This window comes from Caretta caretta, chromosome 1 (assembly GCF_965140235.1).
Source record: "Caretta caretta isolate rCarCar2 chromosome 1, rCarCar1.hap1, whole genome shotgun sequence".
NCBI classification, from domain to species: Eukaryota; Metazoa; Chordata; order Testudines; family Cheloniidae; genus Caretta; species Caretta caretta.
The window spans coordinates 123,251,901-123,273,415 of NC_134206.1; the positions used below are offsets into that span (position 1 = coordinate 123,251,901).

At 41.8% G+C, this 21,515-nt stretch overlaps 1 protein-coding gene across 1 annotated transcript in view; it reads right to left on the reverse strand.

The window, feature by feature from the left end:
• Nucleotides 1-21,515, reverse strand: part of OCA2 (OCA2 melanosomal transmembrane protein) — a 291,900-nt gene that overhangs the window by 182,752 nt on the left and 87,633 nt on the right. The window contains exons 9-11 of the mRNA XM_048858880.2: nucleotides 5,260-5,331; nucleotides 2,440-2,505; nucleotides 370-426 (exon numbers count right to left, since the gene is read on the reverse strand). Coding sequence (XP_048714837.1) covers nucleotides 370-426; nucleotides 2,440-2,505; nucleotides 5,260-5,331 — 195 coding nt within the window. The remainder of the gene's footprint in view (nucleotides 1-369; nucleotides 427-2,439; nucleotides 2,506-5,259; nucleotides 5,332-21,515) is intronic.

The window sequence follows — 21,515 nt, forward strand, 5'->3', positions numbered from 1 at the left end:
AAATATAGTGACTGTCCCTATAAAATCAGGACATCTGGTCACCCTAATGGGGCTACTCACATGCTTAAAATTATGCATGTGCTTAAGTACCCTACTGAATCAGGATCTGTGGCCTTAACTTATAAAAATATCATTTCTTAAAATGCTTTCTCAACACTTAGCTTCTTAAAAAATTAAAAATTGACCACTATACTTTGTAGTATGACAAATGTAAATTGTCCTTACATAAATGTTTTTAAATGTAGCATTTAGTCTAATAGTTTTGACTAAACAGCAGTTTTATTAGTTCAATAAATATGTAAGAGTGCTGCAGTAATATAAATACAGTATTCTAAAGAATTTAAATGCAAGATGTCACAATAAACCTACCTTTACTGCACAGTAATCAAAAAATCCAGTTTCTGAAAATATGGCCACTAAAAGCATCTACAGAAAAAGAAAGAAATAAGGATGGAATTATTTACATAAAAAAGTGAATGGTTTGGTTTGTTGCTTTAACCAGGAGTCCTGCATCTCTGCCACAATTTTGGTCCTGTTTTTGGAGAGGACATCAGCCATAAATCAGGGTGCCACGCATCAGAAGTCAGATTTCTATTACTGGCATTTATGGTAAAATTTACATCTGTGCAGTAGGGCCGTGGTCCTATTCAGAATGACAGGGGTGCATAGACCTTGTGCAGGCCTCCCTAGAGGTGTGAATTTCACTCCTAATTACTTGGTAGGCACCACACGTTACAAATATCTCTGCCCTTCTCGCTAATCAAAAGTGGTCATTAGTTTACAATTGTTTTCTTCAGCAATGCTCTATAGAGTCTAGAAGACATCAACTCCCTAAGATTATTTAAATTTTTCCATATTTCTGGGAGATTGCCTGGTCCCCCAGTCTTTTTGGATGCAGGAAGTCATTAAAATTCATAGATGGCAACATATGTAGATGGCACTGGATTTTGTCTATTTATGATACCTTAGCATATTTCAGTCAAAAAGGGACAACATAGATTAACAGGAGTAGAGGTGGACAAATAATTGATATATTATTATAGTCTAGCCAGGTATATGCTTTTGTCCAATTGCTCATTCAGGCTCACAACAGAACACTGATTAGGACAAAGGAAATCACTTTCTCTAGTCAAGTATGTTTGAGGAAGGTTTAGTGTAAATAAAATAAACAAGTGGAATGAGAGTGATAACGCTTTCCAAAGTTTGTCTCTTTCACCAACAGAAGTTGGCCCAATTAAATGTATTACCCATCTTGTCTTAGTGATAACACTTGGCACGTATGCAGGCTTTTTCACTTATAGATCTCAAAAATCCTTTCAATGGGAGGTGTATTATCACTAGAGATGGGCAAAAAAAATGGATTAATAGTTTATTTGCTCCAAAATGCAGTTTTGGTTGATCCAAAAATGTTTGTGACTTTCTCACAAAGACACAAATGTTTTTCAGGAGCAGAAGTGGTGGCTCCTGCTGCTCTCCTTATAACTTTTAGCACAATGGTTATGGCTCTGAGAGACCAAGGTTCAAATCCTCCCAAGCTATAGGGTCATTCTCACTCTCTTTCCTTGGCCCAATGACTATTCATTGTCATTAATAATACAGAGAATAGTCACTGGACCAGGGAAAGTGAGTGAGAATAATTCTATAGACTGGTGGTTAGAACACTTACCTATAAAGAGGGAGACCCAAGTTTAAGTTCTATGTATATTTAATTATTTATACAAAGTAGAACAGCTGAAATAAGAGATTGAGAGAGCCACACATCTGAATATCCCATAGCCCAGTGGCTAGGGTGTTCTCCTGCAATGTGGAACATCCAATTTCAAAACCCTATTCACATCAGGCAGAGAGGGGAATTGAACCTGTGTCTCTAAAATCCAAGGTGAGCGCCCTAAACTCTGGGGTAAAGGATATTAGGAGAACTCCTCCTCCAGCTCTTGTCCTTTAAAATGCTCATTCTGGGGACAAATTCACCAATATTTTTGTGCGATTTTCCTATTCATTTTGGATCAAATCATTTTTTTTTTCAATTTTTCAGAGCTGCCAGCAAACCAAAAAATGCCGTGAAGAAGAACTCTGATCTTCTTCTGACCTGAAGAAGAGTTCTGTGCAAGCTCAAAAGTTTGTCTCTCGCACCAACAGAAGTTGGTCCAATAAAAGAAATGTTATTCCATCTTGACTCAGCAAATCAAAAAATCAGTTATTTATACAGTTTTAGTTACCACTCCATTTTATGAGGGGAAGAAACAGAGACCAACATTTTCCAAAGTGCCTCATTTTCTCCAAGTTTTTGAGTGCCTCCAGTTTTTAAACACTCAAAAGAAGCCAAATTTTCAACATAGCAACTCTCAGTTAAAAGGATGTTAACAAATAAAAAGAAATGGCTAGACATCAACTACAATTATTCCAGCACTTTTAGAGCAAAAGTTACATTTTAATTACCATTCCAAACAACAGCGCCAGAGTTTCATAATCAATCCACTCCACCACTTTGACCATGCTTGGTCTCTGCAAATCAAACAATAAAATTATCAGTTAATCCTATGGATCACCTAACTAGTGATTAGTTATGGAACTGAAAATTCCACTTAATTAGTGCACTATTTAAATAAGCTGTGATACAAATTAATTAGTGTTTCTGCAATGTACCCAAAGGGGGTTCTTTTCTATTATCTCTGGAAAATGCTGACAGTCTGCATGGCTCATTATCTAGCACCTACATTTGGTTTTTAGTTTGTTTGTTTCTCTTGTACAGAAATAAATGAAAACTGGTTTATAGACTTCACTTCACTTTACTTTCTGCTAACAGAATAGGACAATTCAGCTTCACCTGTGGACAAATTGGGAGGGAATTCAGAGAAAAGTAGTCACAAGGATATGTGCAAAGAGTGAAAGAACTACTAAGTCATATACGGTACTTTTGCTAATTGTCAATTAAGGAGCCTGGAAGAAGATAAAAATATTTGAAAGGAGTAAACACCCCTGAGGGAGTGTTATCATCTATGGTGTCCCCAAGACAGTATAATCAGTAGATATGTTTGTTTAGGCTCTATGGGAAACCTAATATAGCTGAACATGACAAAAATGTGAGGGATAAAGATATCAGTTTTCGGACAGAGCCAAGGAGCTCTGGTATACTTTACGACATTAATTTTTTTCCCAGGTGAGGGTACTGTGATCTCTTCTTGCTATTTTGAAAAAAAAACAGCTTTATGATTTTAAGGGATTTATTACAAACTAATTAAAGCAAACTTGAAATTAAGTAAACTTCTAACTAAAACTATTACATCTTTTACTAAACTATTTAAGGATTGAACAGCTCAATTGTCAAATCAAAATTATAATTGGAATTGAACTAATAAATCAAGAAATTGAGACAAATGGAATGGAATCAAGAACTGACCAGATCATAGAATGAAAACAGTTAAGACTTAAATCATGGAGTTAATATAACACATGATCTATTCTTGTACAAACTTAAGGTGTCATAGTCTGCTTTTAAGCTCCTGAACCAGTTACCAGACTTCTTTAAAGTTGCCACTTACTGAATGACTTCCACCTTGTTTTTCTACAGTTAACTCTTTCCTCACCTAATCTCCCTCTCTCTGACACAAAGTGATCAACAACCCATAATTTCCATTTTGGGGGCAGAAACTCTTTTATAACCCAATGGGACATGAAGCAATTAAGTTAGGATTTACTTCAAATTTAGAATAAGCACTCGCTATTTTTGACATACACATACACATATCTTTGACATACACATACACGCTCTCTTGTTCATACTTTTGAAACGTTTGGAGAAAAAGCACCCTTGCCAGGCAGATTAAAAAGGGGAACAAAACTGAAAAACGTTACTTAGGCCATGTCTACACTACAGACCTTAGAGCGGCACAGCTGTACCGCTGCAGCTGCACCACTGGAAGGTCCTCCATGTAGCCGTTCTATGCCAACGAGCAGTGGTAGCTATGTTGGTGGAAGAGTATCTCCAGATGACATAGTGTTATCCACACCGGCACTTTTGTAGGTGAAACTTATGTCAATCGGGAGGTGTTCTTTCCACAGCCCTGTCCGACAAAAGTTTTACTGACAAAACTGCTAGTGTAGACATAGCCTTAGAGGAAAAAAATTGATTCTTTAGCTTGCTGATCTTTGGAGCATCAGCATCAAGACTGCAGAACAGGGACCAGGTGACGTCATCTCTGGTCTCAGTATCTTTCATTAGCTGGTGGGCTTCCTTGGGCACTTGGCTGGTCAGATGTTGTTGTCATGGTCTCCTCCTTCCTGGAAGGAGGAGAGGCAGCCCTTCTTGGTGTTGTGATGGCCCAGGAAGGATCACACTTTCTTGGGGGCACCTAGACCTTTAAGGTTGTGATTCTACTTTGCTCCATTCAACATCACCACCCTGGAGAGCTTCCAAGCCAATCAGATGTTACAAGCTTCATAGCCCAATAATATGGTCCAATCAGAGTTGAGGGATAGGCAGGTTGACCTTTTTTTTTTTTTTTTTATCTGGGAAGCACTAACTCTTATTGGCAATATACATCACTGAACCACAGGAACAGATCCTTCCAAGAATATGAAAAACATGGAATCAGTAGGAGATGACTCCACAGGACCCCCTCCTCTGGGGGGATAGAGATGGCCAAACTCCTCTAATCTTCTGTATATTCTGGATGCGTTCAGTAACCTAATGGCCTATATGGTCTCTTACATCACTCATACTTCCAGTCAAACCTCCATTCTCTCAGTACTTTTGAAGATATAAGGGATTATTACTGGTAAAAAATGGGGAACTATGGGATTTGCATAGACTGATGGAGTAAAAGATCATCCCTTAGCAAAAGTGCTATCTCCAGCACTATTACTATAGACCTTACATAAACTATAAAAATTAAGAGTTTGAAGAACCTAAGAAAACTGAAGGTTAAACTAGGCCTCACCTAGGTCCATTTACATCACACAGTATTAGAGTAAATCTGAATTAAGATGAAAATGGTTGCATTCAAGTTCCTGCAAAATCAGAATATCATACCATTAAGTTGGCCTTGCTCGCTTTTTTCCCATCTGGAGCCAAGCCTGCATCTCTCTTTCATGGCCCCAAGAACAGGAATTCACAGAGTACACAAATACTGTTCTTGCAGCATTTTAAGTCCCATAAAGGCTGCTGCACCATGGGACCATTTTCACAGGGATAAGTATGTGGGGATTTATGATACAATACACAGTAATAAACTGAATACTTGAAATGTTGCAACTTACCTCACCAACCACAGCTAATGCAGCTAGAGCTGCCAAGGAGCCCAACATTGCCGCTAGGGTTCTGTGAACAATCTGTAACAAAAGACAAGACGTTACTGAAGACTATTTTAAATCTGTTTAGGCCTCCTCTACACCTAAAAAATATGTCAACCTAGCTACGTCACACTGGAATGGGTTACCTAGGGAGGTGGTGGAATCTCCATCCTTAGAGGTTTTTAAGGCTCGGCTTGACAAAGCCCTGGCTGGGATGATTTAGTTGGGGTTGGTTCTGCTTTGACCAGGGGACTGGACTAGATGAGCTTCTGAGTTCTCTTCCAACCCTAATCTTCTATGCTTCTATGATTCATAGGGTGTGAAAAATTCACAGCCCTGATAGACAGGGTTAAGCCAATATAAGCTCTGGTATAGACATCGCTAGGTCAACAGAAGAATTATTTCATCAGCGCTAGCCTCTTGATGGGACGGATTTATTATAGCAACAGGAAACCCCTTCTGTGATTGTAGCAAGGGTCTACACTACAGCAGAACAGCTGTGGCACCACAGCTGGGCCACCATCACACCTGTAGTGTAGACACAGCCTTATTCTGAAAGCAAATAAAACACCCTTGACTTCTTTCTGCTTTTGCAACTTACTGCCCCATCCCCATCTCATTCTCCACTATAACTGACAGGAGGAGAACAATTCCATTTCACTGCGATGTCTGACATTTGTTTTGCAGTGGAACAAAAACGTAGCTGACTGTGGATGGGTGGTATTGTCCTGGGATGTGAGAGACCCAGGTTAAAGTCCCTGTTCTGCCTGATTCGGAGCAGAGTTTTTCCCTCCAAATCAGGAACTCAAACCTAGGTTTCCTACCTCTCAGGCCAGGATCCTAACCACCCAGCTATACACACATTCACTCTCATCCAAAAACTTTCCTAACAGAAGTTTCATGGAAACATCTGCATCTCTACAAACTACTCCAGCTTCAGCAAAACAGCATATTTCAGTGAAAACATTCCAACCAACTCTATTCTCCACTCCTTACCTCCTTGAATGAGTCATATATAACAGCTGGCCTACCTTCCCCTCTAATTGCCCACTGGATCTCCTCCAAATCATTTTGCTATCTTCACTCTTTTGAATCTGCTTTCAGCAGTGTGTACATAGATCTCTGCCTGGCACAGCCTCAGGGGCTCTTCTCCATCCTCATTATCTTTGAATTTTCTGTAAATCCCTGTTCCAGGACCCTCTCTCTCTCTTTCCTGCCCTTGCTTCTGAAGCTCTACACCCTGCTGGTTTTCTTTTTACCTCTCAGGTCACTCTTTCAGCATCTTCTCTGGTAGTTACTTCTCCTTCCCTCTCTGGCAATGTCTTACAAGACTCTGTCCTAAATCCTCTCTTCACTTCTCTTCCCTCTACTCCTTACACCATCTGCTCAGATAGTTTCAGTTCCCATATCCTCCTTTCAGTTCCTATGGCAAAGGGCAGGTTCATGCACCAGTTATCTCCTGTAATAGTTACTGCAACCTCCTTTATTCTGGTCTTCCCGTTTCATTGCTCTCAGGATAGCAGAACCAGGGGAGGAAGGTGGTGGGCATAGCATTCCCACAATAGAAGTATTGTGGGGGCAGATCTATGTTTCTATCCCTGCAGGTTATTATTCAGCAAGTTCAAGCTCAAGCCATGCTCCATTGCTGCTGGGCGGAAGTGAGAGCAGGACCCAGAGGGGCTGGAGTAGCTGCTATGGCACCCAGGAGCAAGCCAAGGAACAGAGTGACCAGGCCAAGCCTCACTAGCTCCCTTGCTCCATATGTAGGTAACCTACCCCTACTGTCATCCTATCCCTGATACCCAACTGTCCAGAGAGGCAGAATGGGAGTGGGGGTGCAGGGCCACATGGGGATGGGGAAGCTGAGTGGGAGAGCAGGACCACATGGGGCTGGGGGGTGCAGGACCACTTGGAGACAGGGCAGATGCACCTGACTGATCGGGAGAGGCTAGGGGTCATTCAGGGTCTACATGGGGCAGGTTCCCCAACTCCCTAACAATCCCTGCCTCTCCCGCACCCCCTCCAAAAAAAACCTGTTCCATACTTCTCCCACCCCTAGCCAACAACCCTCCAAGTTCACACCCAGGCTCCTTCCTAGCAATTACTTCCCTCTTCCTCAGCTCCTCCATTACTCCTGGTAACCCCCAAGCCTTTGCACTGCTTCTGAGGGGTGCGGGAAATACAGTTATGTAATGTAGTTTAAATGAATTATTACTCAAAGTTCTGTATTAATATGCCTAGTAAGAAATCTATTTGTCAAAAAACATTTCCTGAATCTTGTTTGATGTCTGTATTGTTACAGGCATACTGTTCACAGCTATTTTGAAATAACGTACCAAAATAACTGAAATTGGTGTGATTATATTGTGTTATTTTGATAAATAAAATATGCAGAATTTTGCAGAATTTTAAAATAGTGTGCAGAATTTTTAAATTTTTGGCACAGATTTCCCCTAGGAGTAATTTAGGTTTCACTGCGCACCTTTGCCTCCCTATTCAAATTGTGCTTCCACTGCCTCTGCATTGCCCTCTAGTCTATCTGAAACCAGCAGCCAAAAGCATTTTCCTTTCCCACTGCTTAGACCAAGTCACTCCCCTTCACTGGCCTTCTGTAACAGTAGTCTTCAATACCCATCATATAGACTTTCAGATAACTATCAAACACACATGGCCTACCATGTCTTAGACTTTGAGAATGTTATCCCATTTTGACCTGATTGACTAGACTGATTATTTTGAAATTCAGGACCCTGAGAATGTTCTGGTAGGGAAGTAGAAATTGATGATGGGGTTTGGTGTTTTCTTTGATTCAGCCTTGTTTATTTATAAGGCATATACAAAATCCTGCTTCTCCAAGTGCAGGAAGAACAAATAATAGTGGATAACTTCTTTGCTTACAGCCCCAAGCCTCTTTAGCCAGCATCTAACCCAGAAGCCCTCTCTCTTTCGCTTCTTCCAGGGTCATACACTGTGCTTGTCCAGGCTGTCCCTCTGTCTCACCCAGTCTGCCTTCCTTCTCCTCTTTCTTTCTCACACACACGCATGCACACACAGTTCCATTATTCAGAGCCCCAACCCCTGCATTTTAAAATCCTTGGGTTACATGATTTAGCCTTTACTCAGTGTTTCTATGTGCCTGGCTTTGGGTGCTGCTGTCTTGTTTCAGCTACCTAAGTACAATAGCTTCTTTATATTTATTCTGAATGGAAGGCAGAAGCCACAGCCACACCTGACCCATAACAATGTTTAGTCCAATCCATAACAAATACAATATTTTGAAATACATTGCACTTTCAAAGCATCTTTCATCCAAGGTTTTCAAAGCACTTTTACAGACTTTAGGCCTGTTAACAGTGTTATTATATTATTATAAACTGTATCCAATTTACAGATAAACAGGCACAGATCTGCTAAGTGCCATGTCCAAAATCTCAAAATAGATCAGTTGCAGAGCTGAAAAATAGGACCCCAGTGTCTTCTTTGGAGCACTAGACAACAACTCCACAAATGCTCTTGTAATAATGCAATAATAATACATTAGGAAAACACTCATTGAAAGAAATAGTCACCATGTGTCTAATGATTTTATTGCACCGATTAAATATTTAAAGAGGAAATATTAAGATAAAATATGTCCTAATAAAAAGTGTGGGTTTTTTTACTCCCAAAGCTGGTTGACAATTATTTAATCTACAATGTCTAGAATGCTGGGAATAATTAAGAAAGGGATAGATAACAGGACAGAAAATATCATGTTGCCTCTATATAAATCCATCCACATCTTGAATACTGTGTGCAGATGTGGTTGCCCCATCTCAAAAAAAACATATATTGAAACTGGAAAAGGTTCAGAAAAGGGCAACAAAAATGAATAGGGGTATGGAACAGCTTCCGTAAGAGGAGAGATTAATAAGACTGAGACTTTTCAGCTTGGAAAAGAGATGACTAAGGGGAGATATGATTGAGGTCTATAAAATCATGACTGGTGTAGAGAAAGTTGGTAAGGAAGTGATGTTTACTACTTCTCATAACACAAGAACTAGGGGTCACCAAATGAAATTAATAGGCAGCAGGTTTAAAACAAATAAAAAAGTATTTCTTCACACAATGCATAGTCAACTTGTGGAACTCCTTGTGAGAGGATGTTGTGAAGACCATGACCATAACAGGGTTCAAAAAAGAACTAGATAAATTCATGGAGGATAGGTCCATCCAGGGCTATTAGCCAGGATGGGCAGGAATGGTGTCCCTAGCCTCTGTTTGCCAGAAGCTGGAAATGAGTGACAGGAGATGGATCACTTGATGATTACCTGTTCTCTTCATTCCCTATGGGGCACCTTGCACTGGCCACTATTGGAAGACAGGATACTGGGCTAGATGGACCTTTGGTCTGACCCAGTAAGGCCATTCTTATGTTCTTATGAAAATTTGTTTCACAGATTGAATAATTTTTGATCATCAAAGAGAAATTTATTTTCAACGAAAAGCATATGACAAAGGTTTAATGTACTTGACTGAATTTACCACTATCATAGTGAAAAATTAGATGGAAGTCAAAATTATTTCTACGGGAAAATAATAGTGATAAGGAAAAAAATCTCATTTCCTACTAATTTCATTAGAAAGGTTCTGCTGAGAAGAGAGTAATAGAGTGCCAACATCTCAAGGCCCTTCTGTTTGTTTATAGTATAAGAGAAAGAAGAAAAGGAAATGTTTAGCTTCTAATTTTTAATTTGATTTGAAACTTTTTTATGTTTTAACACTGCCAGCACTGCACACAGCTAACAATATATTCATTGAATAGAAAAAATCATATACAATTGATTACACTTAAGAATGAAAATAAAAATCTCTTTCGCTGATTCACATTGGATTTTCTACAGGTGCCCGCCTAGACTCTGACCCTTCAGGATGATGCTGTGGAAGCATTACACATATTTAGGGCCTTTCTGACTCTGTGAGGTTGGAGGGTGTTCGGCAGTTGGATGAAGTGATTTGATCTTACAGTTCAGGCTCAGCTGAAGGTTCCAAAGCAGTTGTCAGTCAAGAGAGAAGTTAGGCTCATTAATGGAGTTCAGGGGCAAATCACTCTAGTCTTCAGCTGTCCCCTAGCCAGTGCCCTATTCCTCATCAAGGCATCACCCCCATGGTTCAACACCCAGACTGGACATTTACTATGGATAAACCCTTTAGAGTAAATGGTTTCAATGCAACGAAGAAGCCATGCTGCACACTCCCTCCCAACAAGCAGGAACTTCTAGGAATCCCTTTTGTTTTCTCCCTTATTTTCCACTTCCTTGACTCCCCTTGTATCATATATTTAAATGTGGGGCTCTGGGATCCACAACATGAGCCAGGTCTCATGTTTATTCCAGGCTCTCTCTACTCAGAGGTCACCTTCAGCTCCTTCCGTCCAATCCATACACTTAAGATATTTCTACCAGCCTCTCCACTACTAAAAATACTGCCTTCATGCTTCTCAGCCTCAGATCAGTCCCCCCTGCCAGAAAGCTAAGTAGGTCTGCATAGGTCTACAACTGCACTGTAAGTCAACCAGTATGTTTGCAGTCCTTTAACTAAGTACCTGTCATTCTCCCCAATGGTTCAACTTAACCTAAATTAGCAAATTCAGAAATGGAACTTGTAAGCTCCTTGAACCAACCAATTTTTACAGAACTATCTGTGCACTTAAACAGCTGACCAGGTATTCACACACCATCTAGCCTGAAGAGTGCATCAGTAACCTTCAGAATATTTTCTACTGTGTAGTTTTCAAATCTACATCTTTGTGAAATCAAAGTATTATTTTTCAAACCAGACAAAGGCAATAGACCCTTCTAAGAGCTACATCCCTGGCAAGTTTCAAAATGTAGCCATTTTAGCGGCTGCCCTGTTCAAAAGGAAGTGGGGTTAAATTTTTAAGCAACGGGGAAAGTGTGTTTTTCCTTTCTCCCATAGCTCTAAGTTATTTGAGGGAATACTGGTAACGTTTGCCAAGGAAAAAAATCCCGTAAAACCAAGCACTGATCATTTCATCCCAAAAAGTGAAAGGTTCAGATAATTATGAGTATGTGAAAATAGGAGGCTTATGAGGAGAGGCTGACAGAATTGGGATTGTTTAGTCTGCAGAAGAGAAGAATGAGGGGGGATTTGATAGCTGCTTTCAACTACCTGAAAGGGGGTTCCAAAGAGGATGGATCTAGACTGTTCTCAGTGGTACCAGATGACAGAACCAGGAGTAATGGTCTCAAGTTGCAGTGGGGGAGGTTTAGGTTGGATATTAGGAAAAAAAATTTCACTAGGAGGGTGGTGAAGCACTGGAATGGGTTACCTAGAGAGGTGGTGGAATCTCCTTCCTTAGAGGTTTTTAAGGTCAGGCTTGACAAAGCCCTGGCTGGGATGATTTAGTTGGGGATTGGTCCTGCTTTGAGCCAGGGATTGGACTAGATGACCTCCTGAGGTCCCTTCCAACCCTGATATTCTATGATATTCTATGATTCTATCTTCCAGGACCCCAGCCAGGTGAGGCTTCAGATCTAGCAGCACCAAAGTGGGCAGAGACATGGCCAGCCTGCACACCCCACAGCTGATACTGTCAGGGCTCCAACACCAGTGGGCTCTGGGCTATCTGGCCAGGCAGCGAGAGGCAAGTCATCAGGGGATTCTGCATGGCAGCACTGGAGCACCCGAGGCAGCCAGAAGAGCAAAGAAAATATGGGACCAGGACAGGGTTGGAAGAAACAACACTTCCATTTATCCCAACACTTGGTTATCTGCAAGTTTTGGATGTCCCCCAGACCATCATGATTAATGGGATATAGTGTACAGTCAAATGCTTTTTAAAACAATACACAATATGCCTGCAGAACTCATTGCCACAAGATATCAATGAGACCAAGAACTTTGCACAATTTGCCCAGCTGATACTGGTCACTGTCACAGACAGCATTCTGACCACTGGCCTAGAGTTGTAGAACGGGTGAGTTGGGACAATTGATTTCTTATGGTAAAATAAATACATACAGTAATAGGAATTACCAATTCCTATTATTGTATGTATTTTACCATAAGAAATCAATTGCCCCAACTCATCCATTCTACAACTCTTTCTGAACACATTTATGGTACTTGATGTTAATTAAAAATACTGTAAATTTCCAAAACCATTGATGGCAGAATGATTTCAGAAGTCTGAAACTACTTCAGATCAAAATTCCACTAGCTATTCAAAGGTACTTTACAATCAATGGCAGATGCAGCCTCCCGATCCAGTCCTCATTACTCACAGCAGTAACAGACACCCACCCACAACATGGTGGGGGAGATGACCCTGCCAGGAGCCCAGCACCCCATCCCTTCAGCCTAGACACTGGGACATTTGAGAGCATTGCTCCACCTAGCCCTGCTCCAGCACTTCCTCTGGCAGATTTTGCCCTTCAGGCCTCCAAAATGGTGCAGGACTCTGACATCATTGTGCAACGACGTGCCACCATGACACGTGGCCCAGGTTATGGAGCTACACACACCTCCATAACACAAAGGAAAGACTGCAGCTCTCCATCCCCATCCCATGTCACCCCAGAAGGTTGTTTTGGCACCTTTCGTTTTGTGATTTCTGGCGGTGCAATTGACCAAAGTCAAGCCCCTCTAAAGCCACCCCTGTGTACAACTCATGCACACAGTTTATCAAGTGTTTTTTGGTAAACTGTAATGCTGCTTTTATGAAAATAAACAATTCTTCCAAAATTCAGAAGGCAAGTAAGAGCCTTATCTTTTAAGGAGGTAAAAAGAGATCATTTAGAAGCCAGACTACATTATTCTAAAGCAGTGGTTCCCAAACTTGTTCCACCGCTTGTGCAAGGAAAGCCCATGGTGGGCCGGGCCAGTTTGTTTACCTGCCGCATCTGCAGGTTCGGCCGATCGCGGCTCCCAGTGGCCGCGGTTCGCTGCTCCAGGCCAATGGGAGCTGCTGGAAGCGGCGCAGGCCGAGGGATGTACTGGCCGCTGCTTCCCGCAGCCCCCATTGGCCTGGAGCAGCGAACCATGGCCACTGGGAGCCGCAATCAGCTGAACCTGCAGACGCGGCAGGTAAACAAACTGGCCCGGCCCACCAGGGGCTTTCCCTGAAAAAGCGGCAGAACAAGTTTGGGAACCACTGGTCTAAAACATTATTTTCCCAGTTGAAATCTAGTGCACCCTGGCTTCTAAAATTTGCCTTTGAAGATATTTGATAAATGATACACCATATCCAACATTTCCTTTCTCTTTATAATGGTGATAAATAGCAGCTGAAAGATGATTGCCAATGACTTTATGTAGAGCTTCAGATGCAGCCCAATTCATCTCCTCTCCACTTTTTATCCAGTGATGTATGTGCGCCTGTTGCAGTAAAATATTTCTCTCAGTGAGGAATTCATTTGCATCTAATAAAAATGTCAATACTTCAACATTTGGATAGGAAACAGCTCTAGCAAACATCTATTTTGCTAAGGGCTTTATACTGTCACCCATCACTGTGGTATTAGAGCACCTTCCATGTAAAATTAATACCACAATCCCTAGTGGATCTCATGGAGTGTTTGGGGATAAAAGCTCTGCAAGGAGTAGGGGGTTTGGTTTTGAGTTTTAAAATGTTTGTTTACTTTTTTTGTTCTCAGAAGGGGCTTAATGGGTAGAACGGGGTGTCAGTGCCAAAGGCTATTTCAAAGAGGAAGAAAAAGATGGTGAAGACTGTGCATTTGCCTGATCTCTCTGACGGTTTGTTCCATAGCCAGATCCCCATGACCAAGAATGTGTCATCCCCTGCTCTCTTAGGCTTCATCCTGGGTTTGTGATCTGCATGGTCACAGAAGACCATAGCTGTCATGGGGGTTCACAGACAGAAATTCAGCGTATAATGCAACAGGGGCTTGATCCATTAATTAATCTGAAGAGTAGGACTAAAGCTTTAATCTGGCAGCAGAACCTGATATTTGTAGAAACACAAGCAACCTGGCTTAATTATTTTCCCCTGAACACTGTCAAGTACTATAGATGAAAATTTGGGTTTGGTTTAGAAAAGGTACAAAATGTATGATATTTTGAATAGAAATGTTGAGCTAAATTCTGCCCTGCAAGGGATTTACTTCAAAGATTAATTTGGCTTCCTGGCTTCAGTGGAGTGGTCTGGGAATTTGCTTTACTGCTGAGCCAATGGGACAGAAATACAGGGGGTAGATCGGGGGTGGGCAAACGTTTTGGCCCAAGGGCCACATCTGGGAATAAAAATTGTATGGCGGGCCATGAATACTCACAAAATTGGGGTTGGAGTGCGGGAGGGGGTAAGGACTCCGGCTGAGGGTGCAGGCTCTGGAGTAGGGCTCGGGATGAGGAGTTCAGGGTGTAGGAGGGTGCACCGGGCTGGGACCGAGGGGTTCAGAGGGCAGAAAGGGGGATCAGGGCAGGGGCAGGGGTTTGGGGCGTGGGGGCTCTGGCTGGGGATGCAGCCTGGGGATGAGAAGTTTGGGGTGCAGGAGGGTGCTCCAAGATGGAATCAAGGGGGTTGGAGAGCAGGAGGGGTACCAGGGCTAGGGTAGGTGTTTGGGGCACGGGGCAAGGCTCCAGGTGGCGCTTACCTCAAGCAGCTCACAGAAGCAGAGGCATGTCCCTTCTCTGGCTCCTATGTGGAGGAGCGGCCAGGCAGCTCTGCACGCTGCCCCATCCGCAGTCACTGCCCCTGCAGCTCCCATTGGCCAATGGGAAATGCAGGAGCAGTGCTTGAGGTGGGGGCAGCATGCAGAGCAGAGCCCCCTGGCTGCCCCTATGCATGGGAGCCAGAGCAGGGTTATGTCACTGCTTCTGGGAGCCGTGTGGAGCGGCCCCCAACCCTGCTCCCAGTGGGAGCTTGAGGGCCGGATTAAAATGGATGGTGGGCTGGATCCGGCCCGCGGGCCATAGTTTGCCCACCTCTGGTGTAGATTCTCTGCTGCGGCTGAGGTCTGCTGAGTGCAGTGGAAAGGAGAGCAGGGGGAGCCTCAGGGACCCAATTACAACCACCTGATTGTCTGCTTGGCTCTGTCCCAGCCTGGGGGGCCATGAGAACCAACACCAGCTGGTAATGGGCTCTTCCAGGGCACTGTTCACAGCTGGGGATGGCATAACATATATAGGTCATAATACCCTCCTTATTCCTGATATTCTTCTTACACCAGATCTTCAGAGGAGAATGAGTGGTGTAAGACCCAATTCCTCTGGGTTCTACGCCTGCTGGAGACTCGTCTCCACCTCTGGGGATTCCAAGGTGCAGAAATTCAATTATGTCCACTTCCTTTGTGCAAAATGGAGTGGGGCAAATTCACTGCCCCTGAATTATTTATTTAAGCAGCGATTTCCACCACAGTAAAAGATAGTTGTTGGGGGAGGTTAGCCAAAAAAAAGTGACAAAGTGTAACTTACACTGCTGTGGCATTCAATGGGTGTGCAAAACCAGCATTTACATGTTGAAGAGAGAAGAACGTGGATGTAGCAGGAATATGAGACGTAGCTGGCCAGAGAAAGGGTGTGTCAGGGCTCACAAAGGCTGTCCTGCAGGAGCTACAAAGTAACTAACAGGAAAAGTAATATCAACACTGATAATATATTTTCTGTACTGAGTAATATGAATGTAATGCTGCCCATAGTTACTTGGACACATCTGTAAAAACAGTAAACTAAAATATTACATATGTTTAAATGTCAATGAAAAAATTTATAAAACATAAAAATGCAGACGGATGTGCAAAAGTCAAAATATATTAAAATTTTGCCATACAAGTGTGGAAAAGTATTGCATGCTTTTTTAAAAAAATATTGACCAATAGTTTCCTATTTTTCAAAGAATTACATAGTAACTCTATTTTCCAGTACTGTTATTTGCACAAAAGGTATTTAGTGGGACTACTTGAGTGAGTAAAGACTGCATGTATAAGTAAGGGTTTGCAGGATCAGGGCTATGGTCTACGTATTTTAGTATTCATACAAAATAGGAAATGGTTTTATAAATATGGATGATCCATACATGTCTGTGCAAATTACATACTGCTTCATATATTCAGTAAACCTAATTATTGCAACACCTATGGAAGGTTATCTTTGTGAACTGCAAGGAATATTTTTAAATGAAAACTTAGATTCTGCAGAAAATTGTGAGAGTCCCAGAGACTAGCTGGTACAACTCCAAGATAAAAAATCCACTGATCTATGACATTCAGCCTTATATTCATTTCTACTCAAAGTGTGCCAAATTATTTGCTCTGATTCGATGTCAGTGGCGAAAGCTGTGGTATAGAAATCTCTGCCTGAAGGAAAATGACTAGAAGGTAGCAGTTTTGTCACTTCCCAATGCACTGATTTAAAGCACAAGATACAACTAGACAAGTTGTTTAACATAAATAGAAGGTGAATATAAGTAATGTAATAGGATGACAAGAAGAGTTTCATATATACATTGGTTCATGTTTACCGAGCTGAGATGTTCACTTATGAGCCTAAGAAATGAAAGTTACTAAACTTCTTTATTTCATAGGAAAGGTAACCCCAAAAAATGAAGTTTAAATAAATCAATTACACCAATTGATATTATTTTTTCACATTGCAAACAACTTCTTAATATAGATTTTGAATCAGATTGAATTATTTATTTTGAATATATTATCTCATGAATTTAGCCCTTTTTTTCTGTTCACAAATCTTCTGCAAATCATTTGTGAACCAAACATGGTTTCTGAAAGTGTATTCATTATTCTTAAATTATAAACAAGTATCTTGAATGAACAATACTCAACCTTTGGATTTAACCCTCTCAATTTATATTCCTATCATTAGACTTTTTAATGATCCTCACAGCTGCAGGAAACAAAGACCACCAACATTTCAAGCACTGATAGTTACCATTAGCTAGTGAAATGATATGAAAGAATGTACAGATTTCAAAACCGTCACACTCCTAGACTTTAATAGAAATCAAGTCATGTAGATGTGAGCGTTTAGCCACACCTTCAGGTAAATTAGCTATAATCATCTATGCTGAAGGGGAATGAAAAATGGAAATGTTGTAGTTTTATTCAACTGAATTTGTTAAATGCTTTTTTTTTTGCCCTCCCTGATAAGTTGTTCCTCTCTTGAGGGAATAACATCTTATGGAAATAAGATTTGTGAGCAAAAAATCAACTTTGTAAAAAGTTAACAATAAAATGACAAAATAAATGGTAAAATAATGTGTGGTCAGCTGCGGTGTATTTTATGGACCGACAAGGAGAACTGGAAAGGGAGCTTTGGTCACAACTAGAGGCAACGGAGCCTATGAAAGTCACATTTAACAAGTAGCTAGTTGCTGTAAATTGGGACTCGTCTTAATTAATGAGAAAATGAACGGAGGCAGACAAAGCTCAATGAGCTGAGCTTCAGTAAATCCCTCATCTGACTCAGTCGGGGTTATCAGATTCTCTGTTGAAAAGGGAGCTTTCTGTAAATTCAGGAGGTTGGTTATTTTCACGTGCTAATGTTAGACCAGTGATATTTTAGCTACAGGCAAAATGTCCTGGATGACTAGACAGACTAGGGCGAGCATGTCTAAGTGTTGCTAAGAGTTGTGAGCTTGAAGGATACAGACCAGACTATTTCTGTGTGCTGATAAGGCCAAAGTGTTTGGTTACGGAGTTGAAAGACTGCAGTTTTCAAAACAGTCCTGCTTAGATAACTGAAGAAACCCCCCCAGATGTTCTGGTTTAACTTGGATTTAAACTTGGAGAGTGGTCAGTTTAGATGAGCTATTACCAGCAGGAGAGTGAGTTTGTGTGTGTATGGGGGTGGGGGGGATGTGAGAAAACCTGGATTTGTGCAGGAAATAGCCCGACTTGATTATGTAAAGAGTTGTCACTTTGGATGGGCTAGCACCAGCAGGAGAGTGAATTTGTGTGGGGGGGTGGAGGGTGAGAAAACCTGGATTTGTGCTGGAAATGGCCCACCTGTTGATCACTTTAGATAAGCTATTACCAGCAGGACAGTGGGGTGGGAGGAGGTATTGTTTCATATTCTCTGTGTGTATATAAAGTCTGCTGCAGTTTCCACGGTATGCATCCGATGAAGTGAGCTGTAGCTCACGAAAGCTCATGCTCAAATAAATTGGTTAGTCTCTAAGGTGCCACAAGTACTCCTTTTCTTTTTGCGAATACAGACTAACACGGCTGTTACTCTGAAACCAGTAAAAACTAAGGATCAGATTTTCTAAAGAGCTCAGCATTGGTTTAACTCTGCTCCCTCTGAGATCCATGGAAGTTGACTTCAATGGGAGCAGAATTAGGCCAATGCTAAGTAGTTTGGAAAATTCCATCCCTCAGGGCTATAAATACAATAGCCAGGGATATGACCCTGAAAAATATGAGGCAAAAGGTGTGGAGAACACAAGACTGGAAGGGCCTTCCTGTGTTTCATCGAAGAAAAAAGAGTTCAGTGTAATAGTCGTACATAAATTGCCCTGATTTCCTAGTTGCATATGGAGAAGTAAAGTAATGCAGCACTAAAATTTGGCTGAGTAGTGCACATGGCCAAATGTTAGTTGAAAATATGATAGCCACTTTCTTTTAGAAGAGGGGAAAGAGGAGTTGCCATGCAGAAAGTGTGTTCAAAATAACTGGAGAACACAACATATCCCTGATGTAACCTCCAGCCATGGGGAGCTCTTAAAGCTCCAAGGAGAAATTAAAGTAGCTGCCCTCCATCCACAAGCCTCCAAGGAAAGCTGTCTGTGCAAACACCATCCACCCTCCTGCAGGGGTGAATCCCCATGGAGTACAGAAGACCTGTGCCAGCAACTACTGAACCACGGTAATGCGGAATTCTCTACTGCAATGGGGAATTTCTCTGGAATGTCTCTGTGAGCCATTTTCTCACTCACTGAGCCAGCCCTTCCATTCATGACACCCATTCTCTGCTTCAACAGTTCTCTCCATTTCCCTGTTCCTTCCAGTCTTTTCCCTGCCTCTTCCTTACTACTTTTCTTCTGCCTCCCTGTAAAAAGAGTCCCTCATTGCAGGAGTGGCTCCTCATGGCCAGGTCCATATTGACAGTCACTCCATTGCTGCAGCGATCTCTTTTCCATAATTCGGCCCTCCGTCCAAGTCAAGATTTAGTTCACCCCTTTCAGAGTAACAGCAAGCCTAACATAAGACAGTCCTGGGTCCTCACAAGAGGATCTCTGGCCTCAGCTCTGGGTCTCTGCTCTTCACATTCTTGCCTCAGATATTTCCAATGTCCTCATACCCTTCTCTACACTCATGCCACCTTGTCACTGGCTGGTAGGGGAATCCGGGCCCTCCCACTACACTGGGATCCAGGCCAGGGACCCTACAACTAGCAATCAAGATCTGTGCACTTCCACTCCCACTCTTTGCTGCTGTTTCCCTGGATTCCTTCCTACCCAACCTTTCTCAGGCCTTCTTCCGCACAGCCACTCTAGGTTGACCCTTCTTTCAGGGTTAGGATCCTATGGCTTCTTCTCCCCCGGGCTTCCACCTCACCACCTTTCTGTTCCCAAAGAGTGATCACAAACTCTCCCTGCAGGCTCCTTCTACTACAAACTTCCTCTCTTTATACTAATCAGCCTGCTCTGTCCAGTTGAACTTCCCAATCAGTTATGTAACAATCTTGGGGTTCATTAAATAACAAGTCAGTCATTGGTGAACTGCTGCACACAGCCATGTGGTGTTCCCCACCCACACCACCAAGGCACATCTCCAAATTCCCACATTCACAACACAGTCCCTTATGCGGGAGAGTCTCCAAATCACAATCTTTCATAAATATATCTCTACATCTTCCCTATTAAAGAAAAACTAATGAACTTGTATGTACATGTATATAAACAGTTAACAGCTATCTAATAACATATGCATTTAATTCTCAACCCACCTAGTACATTTCCATAAACCCACTGTGTCAGCTACCTACAGAGGAGAGGTTACCAGCACATAATTCTCGAGTGAGTCTTTACCACTCACTTCACTCAAATACCCCTTATACAGACAGGTTAGCAAGTCTCTGAGTCTTTTAGGACATTTAATTTCCTGCTCTGATCTTCTCAATATCAGCCTTTCAATCTGAGTTGTTCTCTTGTTCCGTGACAAGTTCACCTTTGTGTGTTGATGGTTAAAGAATCAGTCAAATAGGAAAAGCCAGAGTCCACCTCAGCTGTCAATGTGTTGGAACTTTCCGGAATTGCTTGTAAATCCCTTCAATTACATCAAAATGTGTCCCCCTGGTCTGTCTGAACTACATAAGACCTTGGATGTAGCTGTTCTTTAATGGTATCTCTCTGGCCCCAAGTATTGGAGGTGTGATTCCTCGGCACACTCTATCACTTGGGTTAAGAGATGGGCGATCACGAGCCCTTTTGTCAAAATAACATTTCTGCTTCCACTTCTGATTTTTTTTCATCTTCCGTATGGTTTCATTGTTACAAGATTTCAACAAGTTATCAGTAATTGGTAAATTAGATCTGATCCTTCTTCCCATTAACAGCTGAGCTGGAGAAAAGACATTCTTCCAGAGGTGTACTTTGGTAAGCCAATAAAGCTTTGTACAAATCACCCCCACTGTCAAAAGTCTTTTTTGTAAGGTGCATTACTGTCCGTATAGACCTTTTCACAAGCCCACTTGATTGGGGGTAATTTGGCCTTGCTGTTTTGTGATGAAGATCCCAATCTATGGCAAATTGCCTAAAATCTGCACTGGAAAATTGTGTCCCATTATTGCTAAAGACTTGATCTGGAATTCCATGTCTGGAGAAGATTCCCTTCCTGCCAGCTCTCTCTAACTATTCGTACTGTGCAGTGTACACATTTCTGGATACAGAGAATCATCATCATCTGTGACTATTATATAATCCTTTGATTGCCAGGTAAATAAATCAGTGGCTACCTTCTCATAAGGCCTTTGTGGAGTTGCATGAGGTCTCAGTGGCTCTGTAATTCAATCAGGAAAAGCAGTTCCCGACTATATTAGTGATGATGTGGCTCTCTCTCGTGCTCATTGTTTGCACTTCTCAATCTTGTGGATCTTCCGTAGCATTTCTTTTCAGAGACTCATTGGAATTATAACCTTACTGTCCTTGAAAATCATCCTATCTATCACAATAAGTTCATGTCTGCAGTTTCAATACTCTCTTATGCTTGGACAGCAACTGCTTATTTCTTCAGGCTACCCTTTAA